At 42.3% G+C, this 21,138-nt stretch overlaps 1 protein-coding gene across 1 annotated transcript; it reads right to left on the bottom strand.

Annotated features, from left to right (window-relative positions):
• Positions 1-422: 422 nt before the first annotated feature.
• On the bottom strand, positions 423-20,876 carry ybx1 (Y box binding protein 1). Its single transcript, XM_048561105.2, is given in 12 exon segments — positions 423-778; positions 1,460-1,558; positions 4,206-4,371; positions 6,158-6,255; positions 10,076-10,267; positions 12,512-12,631; positions 12,951-13,040; positions 18,079-18,112; positions 18,313-18,376; positions 20,627-20,765; positions 20,768-20,818; positions 20,820-20,876. Coding segments are annotated over 11 exon segments (1,080 nt in total). The 3' UTR covers positions 423-778; positions 1,460-1,489.
• Positions 20,877-21,138: the final 262 nt, after the last annotated feature.

Below are 21,138 nucleotides of genomic sequence, written 5' to 3'. Positions count from 1 at the left end.
GACCATAAGAACTACTGGCCTGTCAGAAGTAATGTGTCCTATGTTCTTTAGGAAAGAAATTGCCATCTTCACTTTGTGAAACTACATCCGACTACAGAATCACAACATGATTCTTAACTGCTGTCAAAGTCTGTTGTACCAAAGCTGACTCACTGCCTTCAATGGCAATAAGAGATGAGCAATAAATGGTCACCAAATGCCCACATCCCCTAATTGAACAACCTTGTGATTTTAACATCTCTACATAGTTCAGCACCCATTCAGGACCCATTCAACAGATTTGACAGTTTGGCACCTTAGATCTGCTAGATCACACAGCTCAAGTTCAAAGGCAGGAAAGGCAACAGGTTATTCTCCACCTTCTGTCAAGGTTTCTTCACATTAATATAGAGGTCATTCGTAATACAAATCAAGACAGCAAGTGGTGTTCTTTCGGACCTTTATTAGATGCCCGGTTGTACTTAAATTTCAGGTGTACAATGCTTACAAATTAAAAACTGGTATTTCAAAAATTCAAATTGACCAGATATCAAATAAGCTTAAAAACCATCTGAAGTAAAAAGGAAAATAGACCATCTACAAAAATCTGTTTTAAGCCAGTTCCAAAAAGCAGTTCCAGGAAAGGTTAAGAAACCATGCTGCATAGGTTTACTAGTGTGAAACATTCTGGTATCTGGTCAACTGTACGCAAGCACTGCAGATCTTCGTTACAGTCGAAAGCTCACTTTTCTTATTATTGCTGGAATTTGACTTTGATGGTCTTCATTTGATGACAAAACTGTCAAACAAAGATGGAGAATTATTGCAGTTATACCAAATCAACTAGAGCCAGATGAACACAAACATTCTGATGCTGCATGAGGTGCACACACTAATACTGCTTGGGTATGCAGGGGAGGTAGTGGCCTAGTGATATTACTGCTGGACTGTTAATCCAAACCTGGGTTTGAATCCCACAATGGCAGATCATGGAATTTGAATTCAATAACAATGTGGAATTAAGAATCTAATAATGACCATGAATCCATTATCAATTGTCAGAAAAACCCACCTGGTTCACTAATATCTTTTAGGGAAGCAAATTACCATCCTCACTTGATCTGGCCTACACGTGACTCCAGGATCAACCACACTGCCATGGGTCTGAACTGCCCTCAGATGGACAATAAATGTTGCCCATCCAGTGATACCAACATCCCATTAATGAACAAAGGGAAAAATCTCCATCCTCCAAAATACCTCATCCCAATAAAGAAGCTGATATCAAATCACTGACCACTGGCAAAATGCTGAACAAAGAGTGGCTGGCACCATGATGATGCAGTCACGGTACAAAGTTACTCAACTGCTGAAACATAAGCACAATGCCTATCAGGTTGTTGTCACTAATCTGTAATAAGCAGTCACTGCAGCCAGTTTGTATGTTATGATGCAACAATCCATTTATCGCAAGACTTACTTAGTTGATGTTAGAGATGCTGAGCTGATGTTACTCAGCATTACCCTGCTCGGTCTCTGGAGCAGAGATGTTCTCAGCTGGTGTTTCGGGTGCCTTGGTCTGAAAGATAGAAATAACCACATTAAAATATTGGGATTGAACAAAGCTGAATTAGACAATTTGGCAGAATCCCCATTTTGTCAGCATGCACAAACTTTGCCCACATGCAGGAAGACTCAAGTGAAATTAGATGATCCATATAATGGAGATTAGTTAACTGCCTAGCCACCCCAAAAGCAAAAATAATACTGGTCATTTTGGTAAGAATATACAGCCTTACAACTAAAAATCACTAAAAACGAACATTTGTGCAGTGATGCAAGCCGTTTCAGGCTACCCAATGCTACTAATCCGGCAACAAAAACCACAGCAGACTACCCCTAAAGTAGTCAACAGGTAGATATACATTTTAGCCTTCCAGACAAATTTGGAAAAGCTGCAGTCTCTACACTAGCCGATATATAGTATAATATTAATAAATTAAATTGGTATGACACCAAGCCAAAGTGTCACTGCGAAGAACACATTGTGTCAGGGGCTAGATTAAAAAAGGATAGTGGCAAAATTGTAGGGAGAAAGTTTGAAAGCTTAGTTCTAGACAGCTGAATCCACACCAATGGCAGGATGAAGGGAAGAGAGATGGACAACAGGCCAACTTAGGAGGAATGCATAGCTCTTACAAGTCAGGATGTTCGGATGACAAGGGTCAAAATTTTAAAAAACAATGCAGGACTGGGAACCAATGGGGCTGGCAAGCAAAGGAACATTGGCCATCAGGTGCAAGTTAAGATGCATACAGTAGGGATTTAACTAGCTCAACTTATAGAAGTTGGAGATGGATACAGGAAGGGACAGGTCAAGGGCCTGATGGGAAGCTTCAGAGGATTAATGCAGGGAGAGGATAGAAAGCTCAGTTGAGTCAAATAGGATATGAAGACTGAACAGCCTGGCATAAGCACTCTTTCAAATTACAGTATTACAGATCAGAAGGGCCAGGGAAGGATATCACTGTTGAACACCAGTTTAAGAGAAAGTGGAGGGGATGAAGCACAGATGTGTGGTAGGAATCTGAGACAAGCAGAGATGTTGAGTAGAATTAGTCCAAGGTCCATCCAAACTGCTCAAAGATTGTCTGAACTAGAAAACTGAATACTAGGGAAGAAGGGTACTGTCAACTGCATCACAAGCCAGAAGAATGTGACCCTTTCAACAAAATCAGAATAGAAGTTTTAAATTCAGTTGCAAAATAGAGAGCAAAACAAAATTAAAGATGGATTGATTATTTGTAACAAGAGTCAAGGGCAGAATTGGGAGGCAGAACCTGAACGTAGGCAGTGTCCAATATCAGCTACAACTGGGCCAGAGAAGGAAATTTGGGTGGCCAGGATGACAAGAGGTATGATGGCAGAACAAACTGTGAAAGGAATTCCAAGAACATAGAACATAGAGCAGTACAGCACAGAACAGGCCCTTCAGCCCACAATGTTGTGCTGACCATTGATCCTCATGTACGCACCCTCAAATTTCTTGACCATATGCACGTCCAGTAGTCTCTCAAATGACCCCAATGACCTTGCTTCCACAACTGCTGCTGGCAACACATTCCATGCTCTCAACTCTGTGTAAAGAGCCCGCCTCTGACATCCCCTCTATACTTTCCTCCAACCAGCTTAAAACTATGACCCCTCAGGTTAGCCATTTCTGCCCTGGGAAATAGTCTCTGGCTATCAACTCTATCTATGCCTCTCATTATCTTGTATACCTCAATTAGGGCCCCTCTCCTCCTCCTTTTCTCCTATGAAAAAAGTCTGAGCTCAGTCAACCTCTCTTCATAAGATAAGCCCTCCAGTCCAGGCAGCATCCTGGTAAACCTCCTCTGAACCCTCTCCAAAGCATCCACATCTTTCCTATAATAGGGCGACCAGAACTGGACACAGTATTCCAAGTGCAGTCTAACCAAAGTTTTATAGAGCTGCAACGAGATCTCACTACTCTTAAACTCAATCCCCCTGTTAATGAAAGCCAAAACACCATATGCTTTCTTAACAACCCTGTCCACTTGTATCTGCACACCAAGATCCCTCTGTTCCTCCACACTGCCAAGAATCCTATCCTTAATCCTGTACTCAGCGTTCAAATTCAACCTTCCAAAATGCATCACCTCGCATTTATCCAGGTTGAACTCCATCTGCCACCTCTCAGTCCATCTCTGCAGCCTGTCAATGTCCTGCTGCAGCCTACAACAGCCCTCTATACTGTCAACGACACCTCCAACCTTTGTGCCGTCTGCAAACTTGTTGACCCATCCTTCAATCCCCTCATCCAAGTCATTAATAAAAATTACAAACAGTAGAGGCCCAAGGACAGAGCCCTGTGGAACACCACTCACCACTGACTTCCAGGCAGAATATTTTCCTTCTACTACCACTCGCTGTCTTCTGTTGGCCAGCCAATTCTGTATCCAGGCAGCTAGGTTCCACTGTATCCCATTCCTCCTGACCTTCTGAATGAGCCTACCATGGGGAACCTTATCAAATGCCTTAAAAGGCCTTACCTACAGCCTCTAGGAAAGGAAACAATTTGGCACAGATACGTTCAACACAACAGTAAAAGCACAAAGAGGTAAACAATGTTTAGCGAATTTACCTCCATTTGAAAATCTCCAGGACAGCCACACCCATCAGGTGCTAACCATAATCAATCTTACCTCCTCGCCATCTTTTGGTTTAGGGTTTTGTGGTCGACGACGCCTATAGTTGTAGTTGCGGCGAAATCGTCTGGGGTGCGACTGTTGGTCTTGTTGGCCATCCCCTTGATTTTCCTTATCTTCTTCACTACTACCCTCCCTTGGTGGACGTGGGCGAGGGGGTCCTCTGTAACAAACCATTCATTCAAATTCATTTCACTGCAGCATTAGACGCAGCACCTGCTTTCAACCTCAAAAGAAAGTCAATGCATGCCTCAATGATTCTAACCAAATGACATTTGTCCACAACCTTAGAATTCTGATTGAGACAGGCCTAAGTGCCACAAAGATGCACCCTATCCCTCTACTCAGGTTATAGCTGGACCTGGGGCATTTACAGCAGCCAAGATTTAGTGGATGCAGTCACGTGGGGAAAGAATAGCAGAAGAACTTAAAGCAACATATTTACTCAGTTTCAGAAAGTTAGCTGCACAAGTATCACAGGACAATTTGCTGCAATGGATCAAATCATACTGTACACTGCTGCCAGTGCACCAATGAGGGATGGAGCAAATGCCTTCAGTTGCTTTGTCCTGGATGGTCTGGTGTTGATTCCCTAGAAATGTTGTTGGGGGCTGCCCTCACCAGGCATGGAGACAGCATTCCATCAAGCCTCGATTTGCCTTTTGTAGCCAGTCTGTGTGTGGCTGGCTTATTTCAAATTCATTTCATTATAGTCAGTTCATTACAGGCAATGGTAACTCACTAAGATGCTGATCATAAGGACGCTTAGTAATGACGAAGGGTAGTGTATTCGATCCCCTTGTAGGGGACAGCTGTTGCCTGGCACTTGTGAAACAGATGCTACTTGCCATATCAGGCCAAAATGGTATTGCATCTGTTTTCCATCATATTGGGGCTGTTTCAGTAATAAATCTACTAACTGTGATCATTCAATCAGCCAATACCCCAATCCTGTACTTACAAGAAGCCATTGATGAAGCAAGTGCAGATAACTAGAGTTCAGACTGAGTAAATAGCGCCTTTCTGGCAGTGGCAGTGTCCCTACTGCTAGGCCAGAAAACCTGCGTTTGAGACTCACCTACCCCAACATAGGTCATTAAGTGATGACAAATATCTAACCTAAGGAAGTCAACCTCCTACAAGACTGTCCTTTGTGCTAGGTCACACTCCAATCAGTGGAAAGCTTTCTACCTGACCCCCAATAGAACCAGCTATGTTGGGAATCTTTGAAGCTCTGTCAAAACGTGCCTTGATGTCAAAGGACAGGTCGCTTTCATTTCAGCAATTCATTTCCTCATTTTAGGAGAAGGTTCTAATGAGATCAAGAGCCAAGCATATCTGGCAGACTGGCAAGTTGTGCTAAGAGTAAGGGATTGTTAAGTGAAGTTGATGACAACTTCAATGAGGGCTGAGGAGCAATAATTAGACAAAATCAAATCAGTCTTTCATTTTGTGGGTATTAATAGGGCACCTGGGCAAATCTTCCACATCAAATGCCTTAACTAGAGATACAGCTATTTCTTTCACAGATCTTCAGCTTTACTGCTAGGACCTACAGTTTTCACAGTACCCAATGCCACCAGCTTTTTCTCATCATATCAAAACTGAATTAGCTGAAGACCAGTAACATGATGGAGGCAAGAGACATTGTTTAACCACTTGGCACTAGTAAATACTTCAGGGAAAAGTGCAGAGCCACTCCCAGCATTGTCTCCCATATTCTAAATTAGGGTTGACTTCTTGATTTTTAAGAAGTAGTTAAAGCCAAAGACATGCTAGACTCCAAGGCAAAAAGTGAGAATGAATACAGTTGTTTTTAAGCTGTTAAAATGGTTTTGAATCAAACCAGAATTTGATCAATTTGGGGGAGCACAGGTTTCCACCAAGGAATCATAAATTTTCAACAATTCCAAGTTATTCAGAAAGACCAAAATCAATCTGTTGCATACCTGCGGTAGCGTGGACGGTAGCCCCTAAAACGATTTTGTCCTCTGTTGGGTTTACCACCCTCCTCCCCAGCAGCTTGGTTTTCATTTATTTCACCACCCTTCAAAAATGATAAAAGCCATTATAACATTAGTTTCATTCATTTGATCCCAGAAACCCAACACAAATATGCCTAAGAGCTAGATAAATTTCAAATGCAGGTTTCTCAATTTCTCAAAACCATATCTGAACAAAGAAAATGTAAATAATCAATAAGAATAATGAAAAAAGTGAGCTGTGCCAATCAGTTTCAACAGAAGAGAACTAACATCTCGGTTTCTAGTCAAAGTCTGTTTACTTGAAGAGTCACAGCAGCATGGGAAATCCAAGTTATTCTAATATCAGAGCCAGGGAAAGCCATTCAGCCCACTGAGCTTGCAATGCCATTCATTTATGTAATGAAAGGCGATTCATTTTCCTGCCCTACCTTCTTAACTGTCAGTGTCATTAGACTTCTGGTCAATTTCTGCCTCAAATATGTTGAGCAAACAACTTCTCAGCACCTGGGTAGAAAATTCCACAAATCTTGCTACGCAGGATATTAGGTGTCTACTTCTGTGTTGATGTCCACTCCCTAACAGGGAATTTGCCTTTCTATGCTAATAGATTCCCCAGCATCTGCAGTTCCTGAGATAACAAGGTGGTCGAGCTGGATGAACACAGCAGGCCAAGCGGCAGAGGAGCAGGAAGGCTGACGTTTTAAGCCCAGATCCCCACCCCTTCAGAAATTTTTGAATATTTCTGAAGCAGCGTCCAGGCCTGAAACGTCAGCCTTCCTGCTTGGCCTGCTCTGTTCATCCAGCTCTACCACCTTGGTATCTCAGATTCTCCAGCATCTGCACTTCCTACTACCTCTGCCCAGAACATTAGCTGAGTTTTTGGATTTATAGTCTGGCAATACTACCACTAGGCCATTGCCTCTCCTCACTATCAGACTGCTAAAAAGCAATGTAATGGGTCAGACCACCTGACACTGATGGAGGCATTGGAAGAGACAACAGCAAAAACAGCCCTGTTGACCCTGCACACGGTTCAGCACCATTAACAGCTCCGATACTAAAGCAGTCCATGTTCAAATGCAGCAAGACCTGGACAATATCTAGGTTTAGGGTGACAAATACAGCAACATTTGCGTCACAAATGCCTGGCAATGACCTTAACAAGAGAGAATCTAATCACCACCCACTGTATCTCCTTGTTGGCTCCCTCACCACCAGTCCAATAAGTATGTCAAACATGACTTCCTGTTCACACATCTGTAACTGTTTTGCCCAATATTACCACCCCTTTTATGTTTGGTAATGAGGGCTATGATCTCCTAACAGTTAACAGAGCAATAAACTATAGAATTTTGAAAGGTAACCATTCAATCTACATCCTTTAACACCAGGATGAATCTTATCTGGCCCAGAGACTTAACTCCCAATCCAGCTCACATTTCAAGTACACAAACTGATTTCTTTACATTCTTCATCTCTCATTCCTCAGTGAACCATAACTCATCTCATATACACTCTGGGATTCATCTTCCACGGTGCAGAGTTGCCTATTAGATGCCTCTTCAATTTCTTGATTAGTCCTAAACTCCATTTTAGAGTAGAGTATCAGTAATCACAATATTGCAACCAATCGGTGGCCCTCATTTTTGCTTCACTCCAAACTGGTTCAAGTTCTTCTTGCAAAGTCATCTTACTAATATACTGCTCTCACCCTTTATTAATTTCCTTGAATATCTTTTACATTCAACTCTCAACCTTGGTCAACCTGTAAGCATATCTCAACAGTGACTAAACCAGATCAACTGACTCCAGTTTGAGCATTTACCATGAAGTGTCTATGCCGATGAAGGGCTTTTATTTCTGCATCTGGAACAGCATATATTCCCTCCCTACAGTCATTTCCTCAAGAGTAAACCTGTCAGCAGCCAGACATCCAGCATTTCATTGGTTTGGGGGTCTGTATGGCAACACTGGGCACCACACAAACAAAACATTCAGTATTTTGGTTTTGAAGATGGGACAATCCCAAGTTATTCTATAAGTCAACTATTTAAATTCCATTCAACCTTAATACATGCAGGCTATCACAAATCAGCCACATCTCTTTCTGGGTCTTGCTGCCAGTATGTTAACAGATAGGTAAGCATTCTGATCCATGCAAACTCAACCAAAATGCATCAGGATCCTATGCACACACTTGATTTACCTTTCCTGATGGGAATCAAGTGTTTTCATTAAGCAATCAAGCTTTATCACAGAAAATTCCAGAAAAAGCCTAATAGTTTATATGCAGTTGTTGGAGTATCATCCCTATTGCAAGTTAGAACAGACAGCCTGGGGATTAGATCATAACACATGGAATTAGGCCTTTCAGCCCATCAGGTCTGTAATGTTCAATCATGGCTAATAGGTTTCTCAACTGAATTCTACTGCCTTCTCACCATAATCTCTGATACCCCTACCAATCAAATAACTGTCTTGAATTTCCAGAATGATTTAGCTTCCACACTCCTCTATGGGAAGGTGTTCTGCATATTTACCACCTTGGGGCAGAAGAGATTCCTCATGTCAGTTCTATAAGTTTGTGCTTTTGCCAAGGCCCTAGCCTCTATTACTAGAAATATCATTTCCACCCTCACACTTTCCATTTTCAATCAGATCCTGGTTTATCCTTCTTAACTCCATCAAGAACAGACCAAGATTCCTGAATCATTGCCTTTGTGATAAGTACTCCATTCCCAGGATCATTCTTGTAGACTTCTTTGAAAATCCTCTGGATCAGTTAGAATGCCAACATTTCCTTAGAGGGCCAAACTGCTCTCAATATTCCAAATACAATCTCACCATGCCTTCTATTATGGAGGCTGAATATTTCTGCTCATCTTCTAGCTCTCTTGAAATGAATGCCAAGATTACATTTGCCTGCCTAACTGCTGTATGAACCTGCATGTTAACCTTAACGGAACCTGAACCAGGATCCCAAATACGCGAGCTTCAGATTTCCAAAGCCTCTAACCTTCTTACCAAACTGCATAACCTCTCACTCTCCCATGCTGTATTCCATCTGTTGCTGATTCTTGTCTACTTTCTCAGCCTGTTCAAGTCCTTCTGCAGTTTCCCCACTGTCTCAGCACTGCTTGTCCCACCACCTACCTACATGTAATTGCATGCATAACAAAAGTCACCATACACATCAACAACCTTGAAGAAGGAGCTAAGGTGATTGATTGTGGTCCCAACACTTACAGAATTCCACTAGTTACCAGCTGCCATCCTGAGAAGGACAGGTGTTGAAGGCCTAATGGAAATCCACAGCATTCAAGTCTCTGGAAATTTGTGGTTGATTTAAGATATAGGGACCAGTAGAATCAAAGGAGTTTTTTAAATGCTACCATCTACTCCCTGAATAGTAATAAAATTGCTAAACATGTCAAAATAAAGCAAACAAATAGAACACTGCCAGTCATCAAGTCAAGGACAGAAATATTCAAGATTAGAGCTACTCAACTGAGCAGCCTTAAATACATAAGATTAGAAAAAGGTGTCAAATCACATTTGCTGGAAAATCTAAACTACACATCCAAATCAGTGAAAGAAAAATTTACATCAAGGCAGTCACCTTTATCAGCTTACTAAGCCAGAAATATGGGAGATTCAGAAATAATTTATGTTACATCAACAGTGAAGGATGTGTTTCAATGGATCAAAGTGTTTCTTATCCATGAAGTGGTGGCACTTCAGCAAGCCTTCCATCCATCCCAATAAAACATTATGGTGTAAAGGGAAAACATTTAGCACCATCTTTCTGGCAAGTTACCAATATCAATGCAATTAACCAAAAAGGCAAAGAACAATCTCTAGAGTGAAGTCCCTTTATGCTACCTCAGTAATTTCTCCCTGAGGCTGGTTGCTATATTGTGGACGGCGACCATAGCGGCGACGGACAAAATAAGGTGGATAACGCTGTCTTCTGTATGGAGGACGATGCTGTTGATTTTGATAGTCCTGATTTTCTCCATCTGTTGCTGTCTCTGCTCCATCTCCTTTCTCTCCACCTTCTATGTTCTGTTGGTACTAATTAAAAATCACAGCAAAGCTATTCATTGATATTAACCCAAAAGTTAACTAATCAAGTATGATAGGAAAGCAGTAGGGGTAAGCAATAGATACAAGCACACACTTTCTTGGAAAGAAAAGTCTCAAATGGATTTGATGCCACTTAAAGAATGCAAATTCAAAATAAGTCTTTTGCCAACTAACCAATTAAACCTATTTTGCTATCTAATAAAAGAAAACTTGTGACAGTGCATGTATCCCTATCACTGGGTCTAAAGGCTCAGGTACCATCTATTACAGATGTGTCCTAACACATTTGAACAGATTGATTAAAAATACCTAAAACAATCATCAGCACGTGCAAAATCCAGATTGAACTACTTTCATTAATGCCCTCTAACTATTTGGCAATGCTCTGATAATTTGGAACACAATGTGAGGCAAGTCTCAAATTTTCAATGTATAAATGAGAAACTAAATACTTTTATAGTTAAAAACACCAGTTTCACTTTACCTGTTAAAGGAAAAATTGATATGCTTTTAAAATCCTTAATATCAGCAAAAACAAAAAACACTAATGAAATAATAAAAACATTACTCAAAGCTGGATAGATAAATTGTTTAATATCCTCCATTTTCACAATATTTGCAGTGTTCAATTATTTGCATGTTCATATGTAATCATTGACATTTACAGCTCAGAAAGAGGCTTTTTGAACCATTGAGTCTGCACTGGTCAACAAGCACCACCCACCCCCTACTATTCTAATCCGTATCCTCATGAAGACCTTTTACATTTGTTTATGACCAAATGGTAGGACCATCCAAGTTAACATAAGAAACGACATATGGACTTGCAAGCTTGCTGTGCTTTTCAATAAGTTACTGAATCTTCAGCATGAATCCCAGTTTCCTGCCTATTATCCATACCACTCAATTCCTTCAAAAATATGTCTTAGCTCTACAAGTCTGAGATACAGGGTTTGTATTTAAATTTAATCTGAATGGAATGCCATCCCAGGATACTACAAGAGACAGGGAGGGAAATAGCAATTGCACTTATGGTAATTTACCAAAACTTGCACAAAAGGCTGCTGCACAAGATAAAGATGCATGGTATTAACATGAACAGAAGATTAACCGACAATAAACAGTAGGCATAAACGGGTGTTTTTCAGGTTGATCAGTGACTAGTAACGTGCCTCAGATCAGTGGTGGGTTTGTAACTGTTTACAATTTACAGCAGTGATTTCGAGCTGGGGATCAAGTGTAATGTGTCAAAGTTTGCAGCTGATACTAAGAAGGGTAGAGTAGAGTAAAGTGTGCAGAGGACAGTCTGCAGAGAGATTATAGATAAAGTGAGGTCTGGCAGATGGAGTACAATGTTGGTAAATGTGATGTCATCCCTCTTGGTAGGAACAAAATGGACGTAACCTAAATGGTGAAAAACTGCAGCTTGCTGCTGTGGAGACTTGAGTATCCTTACGCGTGAATTACAAAATGTTGGCTTGCAGGTGCAGCAGGCAATTAAGGCAGCAAATGATACTGTCCCTCACTGCTACCAGGGTGGAGTTTCAAAACAAGGTGGTTATGCAGTAGCCATATAGGGTGCTAGTGAGGTCACACCCACAGTACAGTGCAGAGTTTTGTTCTCCCTACTGGCACTGGAGGAAGTTCACTAGGTTGATTTCAAAGTGGAGACAGTTGGCTTATGAGGAGATGGAGTCAATTAGCTTTATACTCATTGGAATTTAGAAGTGGGGAAACAAACTAATCAAGGCAATTGACAAAATAGAGGCAAGGAAGTTGTTTCCACTGAAGGGGGAAAACTAGAAGAGACATTGTCTCAAAATAAGGAGCAGACTCAAGACAGCTGAGAAAATTCTTCACCCCCAAGGTTGAGAATCTGTGGAATTCCCTGCCCAGTGAAGCAGTCAAGACTCTCATTAAATGTTTAAGGTAAATTATGGTGAGACCAGATAAGTGGAGCTGAATCCACAAAAAGAGATCAGCTATGATCTTACTGAAGCTTGACAGGCCAGATGGCTTTCTCCCCTCCTATTCTTACTCTTAATTTTAAATTTATCAGCAATAGCCACAGTAGCAATTTCTCTAGATATTCGCCAGCTATTCCTAGTAGTACACAGCAATTAGGTGCTTCCATATAAAGGACTTGACATTTGGTTCACATTTTCAGATGGTTTCACCAGATAGCTGACCCAAAACACACAACTGTGATGAGATCATTGGTTTCACACTTACATTACGTGGTGGCCCTCGGCGACGAGGGTTGTAGCGACGGTAACGATTTCGGTCCGCAGCATATCGGCTTCCTTGAACTGGAACTCCACCTGGACCAGTGACATTTGCCGCCTCTGCACCCTACAAAGCCACATTGGTTACATGCAGAAGAGAAAACTTGAGGTACGCACAATGTTTTTATTTAGGATCAAACCTGCCATATACTTTAAGTCAGCAGGAACATGATGTTACACCTAATTCAGCAGAACGAAGTTGAGGGAATACGATCTTTTAGTAATGTTAACAAGTAAATGCACAACTATGTCAAGGTGCTACAAACAGTGAAGTAACTTCACAATTCACAGCTGTTTAACTTTAACATTTTGTTGCAAAGGCAATGTTTTGAACTTGAACATGAACACATCTGAGCCAGTGTCAACTTAGTACAAACTAACAATACCTTTTCACCTTCTACGACGTCAAACTCCACAGTTTCACCGTCTCCAACACTACGTAGATATTTCCGTGGGTTATTCTTCTTTATGGCAGTCTGCAAAGAATTCAATGCCTCAAGATTTAAAGTTTTCTTCATATATAAGCTACATTTTGTGATAGTTAAAAAATGCAACATATCTGGAAGAAACAAGTTCAGGTCAATCTGGAAAGTCAACGGTGTCCCTGCACAAAAGACCTGCAGATTACAAATGTTTTCTGCAATTGAGAGAAACTAAGGATCTAAACATTGAGGTCCTGAAGCCATCATGAGCTGATTAAAATCCAAGTACAGCCTTACTTTGGACATTTAGCCAGATAGGATCAGTAGCCCATTCAAGTTTACAGAAAATCTTGCCCAGATAGGGACCCTAGAAACAAACAGCTAGGCTCCAACTACCAACCTGGAATGTCAACATTAAGTAAACAGCAGACTAAAAGAAAAAGCACTGCTGAGCCTGGATTCACAATCATATGATTCAATGGCCTTACTTTCACTCCTATGTCTTATAGTCTTATAATTAATTTTAAATACCAGTCAGAAACTTATAAATTCCCACTCCCCCATTTACTAGTAATGTATGTGTAATTCCCAAATTTGGAACTTTTCATTCCTGTAGTTACATTATCACTTAAAGCAGTTTCTTTGGGTCTATGAACTGCTTAATCTCACGGGTTTTGCAGACCTTCTCCAATGTGATCATGTATTCGAAGAATGCAAGATGCCCTGATGGCAGAAATGTCACTTCATACCAATGTCCTAGAGGGGACTCAAAAATAGGAGGAAAAAGATTCAAAATGCTCAGAAGTAAGTGAGAGTATCATAGCTAAAACTGTCAATTGTTTCCCCCACCCCACGCCCCCCAAAAGAAGCTACAAAAACCTAAGCCACCAGGAGTGTAGGCATTGTTCGGTGAAGTAACCAGTAGGCATGTCGCTGAAGCTGTAGGATTAGCTTTTGGGTGAAGGCAAACTTTTTTGGCATCACTCATATCTACATTTACTATCTACTATCAGACTGCCCCAAAAACCTCAGACAGGTTTAAGGGATACTGAAGCAGTTTATATTCAGAAATAAGCCATGATGCTAGGCTACAAATAAGATGGGACCAGCGGTTTCCAATCCATTTAGAAACAGACCTTCATACCAAAAGAAATTATTCAACCACCACTTTAAAGCTTGCAGGATAGCCAGATCTATTGGATTGCAAAATGCCAACACATTCCAAAAACGTACCAAGATGGCACTAGATTGCTTATCAAGTTGTCCTTTAGGTAACCATTACTGCAGAGAGACTTTGCATGTTCAGCAAAAACAAAAATATATTAGCCAGTTTTGAGAAGATCTGTAGCTCAGCAAGCAAGCTTACATCCAGAACAAAAATACATTGTCTGATCATGCAGACCAAAGGAAAACAGCCATACTTATTGGCATTGGCATTCCATTACTAACAACTTGAGTAAAATATCTAACAAGTTTAATACACTTTGTTGTTCCAATCAGTGTACAACAGTGCAAAAATACAACTTCGTCAATTACATCACTTTCAAATGGACAAAAACAACAACAGAACCGGGCAAGTCAGCAAGGCCACTGTCTTCAAAGAAATTTCAAGAGACATGAGCACACTGGATGGGTCAGCATTCACTACCTATCCATGGATGCCCTTAAGACAATGAAGTGGAATAGCCTTGTTCAATTACTAGGCTTACTTGTGACTGATGGAACAAACTAGCACGATGAGGAACATTGCTTTTAAGCTCTGAGGTCTCACAACCTGCTCCAAGGGTTTGCTCACAGCAATAAGTGTTTAGAGCACTGACTTCCAGGTTCAAACGTTAGTACCGTGCAGATTCAAATTCTATCATCTGCCATAGCAGGATTGAAACCCAAGTCGCCAGAACATCAGATTAAACTGGTAATCCAGACAACAAGAACACCATTATGCCATCACCTTCCCCCTTAAAGACAATAATGCATGAATTTTCCTGGGATCCTGTCAATTATTTTTAACTGGAATCAAATAAAAAATAGAGCAGGAACTCATCCCCTCTCCTTCCCCAATGATCAAGTCACCACATCACACTGGCACACTTTACATATTTTTGACAAAAGGAAGTTTGGATACATGGAAACAGAGAATGGAAGAGAGTGTCTTTACAGGAAGCAGGGTGCAAGGATGTATAGTCCAGGCAGAGGGAATCTATGGGTTTACAGGGCATCGGGTAAACAAACTGTAGACTGGGTGATCGCTTCAGAGAGTCTACGTCTGGCCCACAAGAAAAAGACCATGAGCTTCCAGTCACCTGCCACTTTCACACCACCCTGTTTCCTGGCTGACATCTGCCTCAGGTTTGTCACAGTGTTCCAGCAAAGCTAAGTGTGAGTTGGAAGAATAACACCTCACTGTCCACATGGGGACCCTGCTGCCTTCTGGACTCAATAGAGTTTAATAATTTTAAGGTCTGAACTCTCCCATGTCCTAGGTTCCTATCCCACACCAGGCCTTGTTATCATATAGCCTGCCATTACACTCTACATGTTAGCAACTGTCTCCATTAACAACTACTCACCCTCCTGGCTAGACAGTTATCCACCCTTTGTCTGTCCAACTGCTCTTCTCTCTGAGCTCTATTCTCACCTAACATTCACTCCTTAACCCCTCCCCATCCACCCTATCTTCTGCAAATAAGCAGACATTTTCCAAGCTACATCAGTTTGAGGAAGCATCCTAACCTTAACGCTACTGCAGACCTGAAACATGAACTCTTTTTCTTCAGAGACACTGCCAGACCCGCAAAGCTTTTTCTGCAATTAGTTTTCTTTCCTGATTTGCACCATCCACAGTTTTCAGTTTTTATTTAATGCTATAACGGAATGGGTAGACCACACAGAACAGGTAGATCAAATACCATTGGGCCATCTCTAATGATCTGGAGAAACGCCATTCCCAATTTTCATTTACGAACATCTGGACAATGTGCATCTTTCCGCACACAGCCAACTCAAACTGACCTCTCTGTACTATCATATTCTCACCTCACAATCCCATGCTGCCAGATTATTGAAAAGATCATCTTGTTTACCCAAACTCTTAGCAACATATCTAAATGAACAAAAGCTGTTAACTCAAATTATCCATTGCCTTTACATACAGCTGGTAATGGTACCCTTGCTACATACATCAGTAAACTGATTGTGGGATGTTTGGTAATCCTTCGTTGCTGTTGACATTTAGAACCTGACCACATCTGGTTTACCGAACTTTAATCACAACACTACTGTACAGTTTTCCAGCTCCCCACCTTTCCAGCTTTAATAAATGGACCTGAAGATTAACCCAAAATCTCCAGTGTTTCCCCATTTAGAAAATGGGAACTTCAAGGGTCCACATTGCTCACTGTACCCATATGGATAACATATGGAGGAAGAATTCATATTTAACTAGTCAAGCAATCACAGGAGGGAACTATTTAAGCGTTGGTACAATCCAGATTTGTTCCAAAGTCTCCAGCTCCTCAGATCTAGCAACTTTCAATTTTCATTTCTGTTCAGGAGTAATGCCAAGAAGTAGTTCATCATTTAGTGTACCAGAATCAAAAAGTGCCCATTCAAAAAGCTGTTGATATTAGTCAACTGAAATTTTGATACATGAACCAAGACGTTTCCAAACACTCAACAGGTCTGGCAGTGTCTATGAAGACAAACAAATGTTTCAAGTTACTGATTCTTCATTTGAACTCAGGTGCTGAAGAAAGGTCAAAAAAGTCAAACACTCAAAATGCTGCCAAATCAGCTAAGCATGTCTAACATTTTCTTTCAAATCTTCAGTAGGCAACTTCCTCTTCTTTAAGGTCTTTAGACAAGGCAAGCCAATGTTGCAAGCAGAGTATCAATACAGATGGGCTATGAACCAAGTGAGTACAGCTGCTAAACTGTCAACTTTTAAATCAAGGTTGAGAAGCAGTACATAAATGCAATTGTTTCTTCTGTGCCACTCAAATATATTGATCCACTTTGCTACACGTTTCTACAGGACATTAAGGATTTCAATTTTAACATGAATGCAGACACTATAAAGCACCACACAAAAAAAGTGGGGCCACAGTATGAAAGCAGTGCATTGGAACATTTGAAGACAGTTCAAATCCACTTTCACATGAAACGGGGAGCAGCACTGTGGGTTATTTCACCAAATGAGACAGATGTGATCTAATTGATGGGATCCCATTTGTTTATGTAACGTAACATTTAAAGAAGTGTAGCCCATTAAGCCTATCCCACAACACAATACGTCATGCTGATCTGCTCCAGGCCTCAATGCTTCAACACTTCAAAACTGCAAAAATCTATTTACTCTCTCTGTACAACAATGTAGAGGTCACTAATAATTCCATACATTCGCTTCCATTTGTAGAAAAAGAATTCCTTTGTATCTCAATTGTCAAAATATGCCCCATCATTAAACAACTGTCCTTTAAAGACTGATCCCAATCTTTAGTGAAAATATCTCCAAGATGTTTACATTTCAATCAGATCACTCCCCATTTCTTAACTGGAGACAAAAAGTCCATTAGTCTTATGCATGTAAATTTTTTCTTTCATGCTCATCACCACCCAGATCCCTCTGCACTGCAATCGTGCTGGAGTCTGTCCATATAAATAATCTACTTTTTAAAATTGTTCCAACCAAAGTGCATAAGCTCACATTTTCCTTCATTAAACTCTACCTGCTAAGTTTTTTTGACAATTCACTATCTACCTTACAAGTGATTTAGCACTCATGACAACACATCCACTCAACTACTTTTGCTATCAACTGCAAATCAGATAAAATTACACCCTACCCCCTTTAACCAAGTCATGGACATAAACAGTAAATTCAGGTCCTAGGGCTGATAGCACTCCAACCCCCCCAAAAAACACAACTCCAACTTTCTTCTGCATTAGTCTATTACACTGCTTGTTTACCACCAGCATGACTGTGACATGCCATGGCTCAGCAGTAGTATACTTGTCCACACGTATCATTTGCTCAAGTCTTTTGGGATTTCTACCAGTTGTACTGCAAGTAATTCTTAGAATATACACTCACCTGATGTACAAACACATCTTCCTTCGTATCATTCCTACAAAGGAAAAAATTATAGTTCACACATCTGTACCATTTTGTCAGAGGTCTTTCTCCACCGCCCCCCCCCCCCCCCACCATTCACATTGCAAGGCAACTTATTCGCTGATTTAAACTTAATTTTACACATTATGTTTCCATTAATGAAAACTATAATCACAAACTTCTGTAACTACTATGCTCAGAAACTATACAGACCTGTTGATAAATCCGTAGCCATTTCGTACATTGAACCACTTTACTGTTCCAAGAACCTTTGTTGCTGAAAGAGAAGAAATGGTTTACTTTACTTGAGTTATGATTTTGATGCACAGGCTTAACTTTGTGAACATCTGATCTAATTTAGGAACAAAGCAGTAAGATCTCACCACAACTCTAAGCCACAGAGTAGCAATTTACTTTTAGACATCAGGATTGGTAAATCACCATCTGGCTGAAGTTTCCAGGGTAGATGCTGGGTGGAGATGGCAGTATGGAACAACAGAATAACTGACAATAGATCCCACTCCATCTAGATCTACAATTAGTGTCCTATTACAATAGGTAGAAACATCTACAATGTTAACATCAATAATGCCTTCTTCAATATTCCTCAATACAGGAACACAGGAGGCAGCAACGAATTGAGTCTACAGCACCATTCAATATAACACCCTACGTTAAACTTCAAGAACAACCACTCACCCAAAGCAAATAGAAATATAACATGGGTATAAACATCTAGACAACTAAGCCAATGTTAATCCAAAACATTAACTTGGACAAGTTAAAATGCTAGACTTATCCATGATTACCCAATATACCATATTTATTTCAATGAGGAGCAACTACAGAGGACATCAGTAATGGTGTAAAAGACTTACTGAGCTCAGCAGAGAGCCAGTTGAGTGAATTGACTTGTCATGTTTTGTTTAATACAGCTATATCACATGATTGGACTTATCAAATCGCTCCATGCAAACTAACTACACACCAGTTAACAATTTAACTGCTCAGTCACCCCAAACAGTTAAGCACATGATACTTATTCAAATTTGGCTACTAGAAATGGACATCCATTTGTCAAGATGGCAAAGGCCTTGAATGGTGTTTTATTTAAGTGGGTTCCAATTTCAAATCAAGTTGATGCCCAATATCATTGTACCAGCCATGATGAGCAACTTAATAGAAGGTTAATATGGATGAGAATACACTGCTGTCTTAACAGTGCCACAAGAATGCAAAGCTACATCATTGGAATAAGATGCAAAACTAACATTACAAGAACGTCACTACAGCTTCATCCAAATACATGAACAACCCACTAGGAACAAACATAATTTGTCTTGTGCTTGACTACTAGCAACTGCCAAAGTTCACTATCCAGTGAAGTCTTACGGATCCTCTTTGGCACACTGCCATGTCAACAAAGCTGCAAAATCCAGATTAGAGCAAGTCTCACATTTATACTGGGATAGCATTCAGAGGATAAGAGCACTAAAAACGTAAAAAGCCTTCAGAAGGCCATGCAGATTAAAGTCAAGTTCACCACAGGTAGGAGAACGGAAAGATGGACCTTCTGGCAGCAGGAAACAGATCTCACTGAAGATGGGTCCCACCTTCACACCTGGCACCAAGGCCAAAGGAGCCCTCACCGGAAACTCCACCGGACACTGGTGGGGGAGGCGAAGAGCGACCATTTCTGTAACATGACACTGGGAGCCTTTTACCCGTCTACCTTCACTTTCCCAATAAGGCTGGAGCCGGCCCCCTGCACCCTCCCCCACCGCTCTCTCTCTGCCCCATGACCCCAGGCCCGAACGCGGGGAGGTCCAAACCGCTCGGAACCCGGGACAGGCCGTGTTCCAGGCCCCAGTTTGAATCGGGTTCCGCTCCAACGTCTCCCCGGCGGCGGTTTGAGTTTGAGGTGGGTCCCGAGCGCGGGTTCCAAACGCCCAGGAGCGGCTGGTACAGGCCCAGACCTTGCGACACGCTGCGAACATGTGGCCGGGCCGGAGGCGGGGACACACACTCTCCACCCGCACCACCCCCCCCCAACCCCACACAACATCCACCGACACGGAACAATAGGAGCCGGTACCTTCCGGGAGGCGGAACAGCTCCCCCCCCCACCTCCAACCCCCGCTCTAACCTGGGGACGGGGGGTACGACCCAAGCCCCTAAACTGACATCCCGTGAGGGGAGGGGAGGGGTGTCAGACTCCGGCCCGCGCTACACCCCCCCTCCCCAAAACAATCACCGGGGGGCGGCGGAAGAAAGGCGGTTGGTTTTTGAATCCACGTGAGCTCGACGGCGGCGGCCGTTACGGACTCCCCGACCCCCGACCTGGGCCCGGCTCACCGGGAGGGACGGCCCGCTCTCTCTACCCCTCAGGCCAGAGATCTCACTCCCGGGGCAGAGAAGTGGGCTTACCACCGACAACATCCCCCCCCCCAACCCAACAACCTCCTCCCCCGGGAGGCCGTGCTCCAGGCCCCAGGGCGGGTACCTCGCGTTCCTCCCTCTCACCCACCGATGACTTTCTTCTCCCCGGGGGATTTGGGTTTGTCCGGCTGCTGCTGCTGCTGCTGCGGCGGCGGCGGCTGCTGCTGTGGTTGCTGTTCGGGTTGCTGCTCTGTCTCGGCCTCGCTCATGATGTTGTCAGGCTGCCTGCGGGATGGTAGTACAGTCGGGCCGCTCTCGGCTGGGGGGCTCCCTGCGCTCTCGCTCCTCGCTCTCCGCTCCGCTCCGCTCCTCTCGCTCTCCCGCTGCTGAAAGAACATGGCCGCCCTCTCGCGAGAATTTCAAATAAATACGGCCTATGGGCCCGCCCACCCCACCCGCTCCCATTGGTCGGACCCTCGCACTTCTCGCTCTCTACTGGTCAGATCGCTGTTCATCAGTCCCCCTCGCCCCAGCCCACATTCCACCAGTAACGGCCGTAATTGGCGCGGCGTTCCAGAATACACGTTGTATTGGTTTGCGCTCCTGTCCATTGTCTATGACTGACACCCATTGTCCGGGCTAGCACCCGCCCACCAGGTC

This window comes from Stegostoma tigrinum, chromosome 28 (genome assembly GCF_030684315.1).
Source record: "Stegostoma tigrinum isolate sSteTig4 chromosome 28, sSteTig4.hap1, whole genome shotgun sequence".
Taxonomy (NCBI): Eukaryota; Metazoa; Chordata; class Chondrichthyes; order Orectolobiformes; family Stegostomatidae; genus Stegostoma; species Stegostoma tigrinum.
Note: the sequence above shows the minus strand (reverse complement) of the source record. Positions and strands in the feature narration are given on the sequence as shown.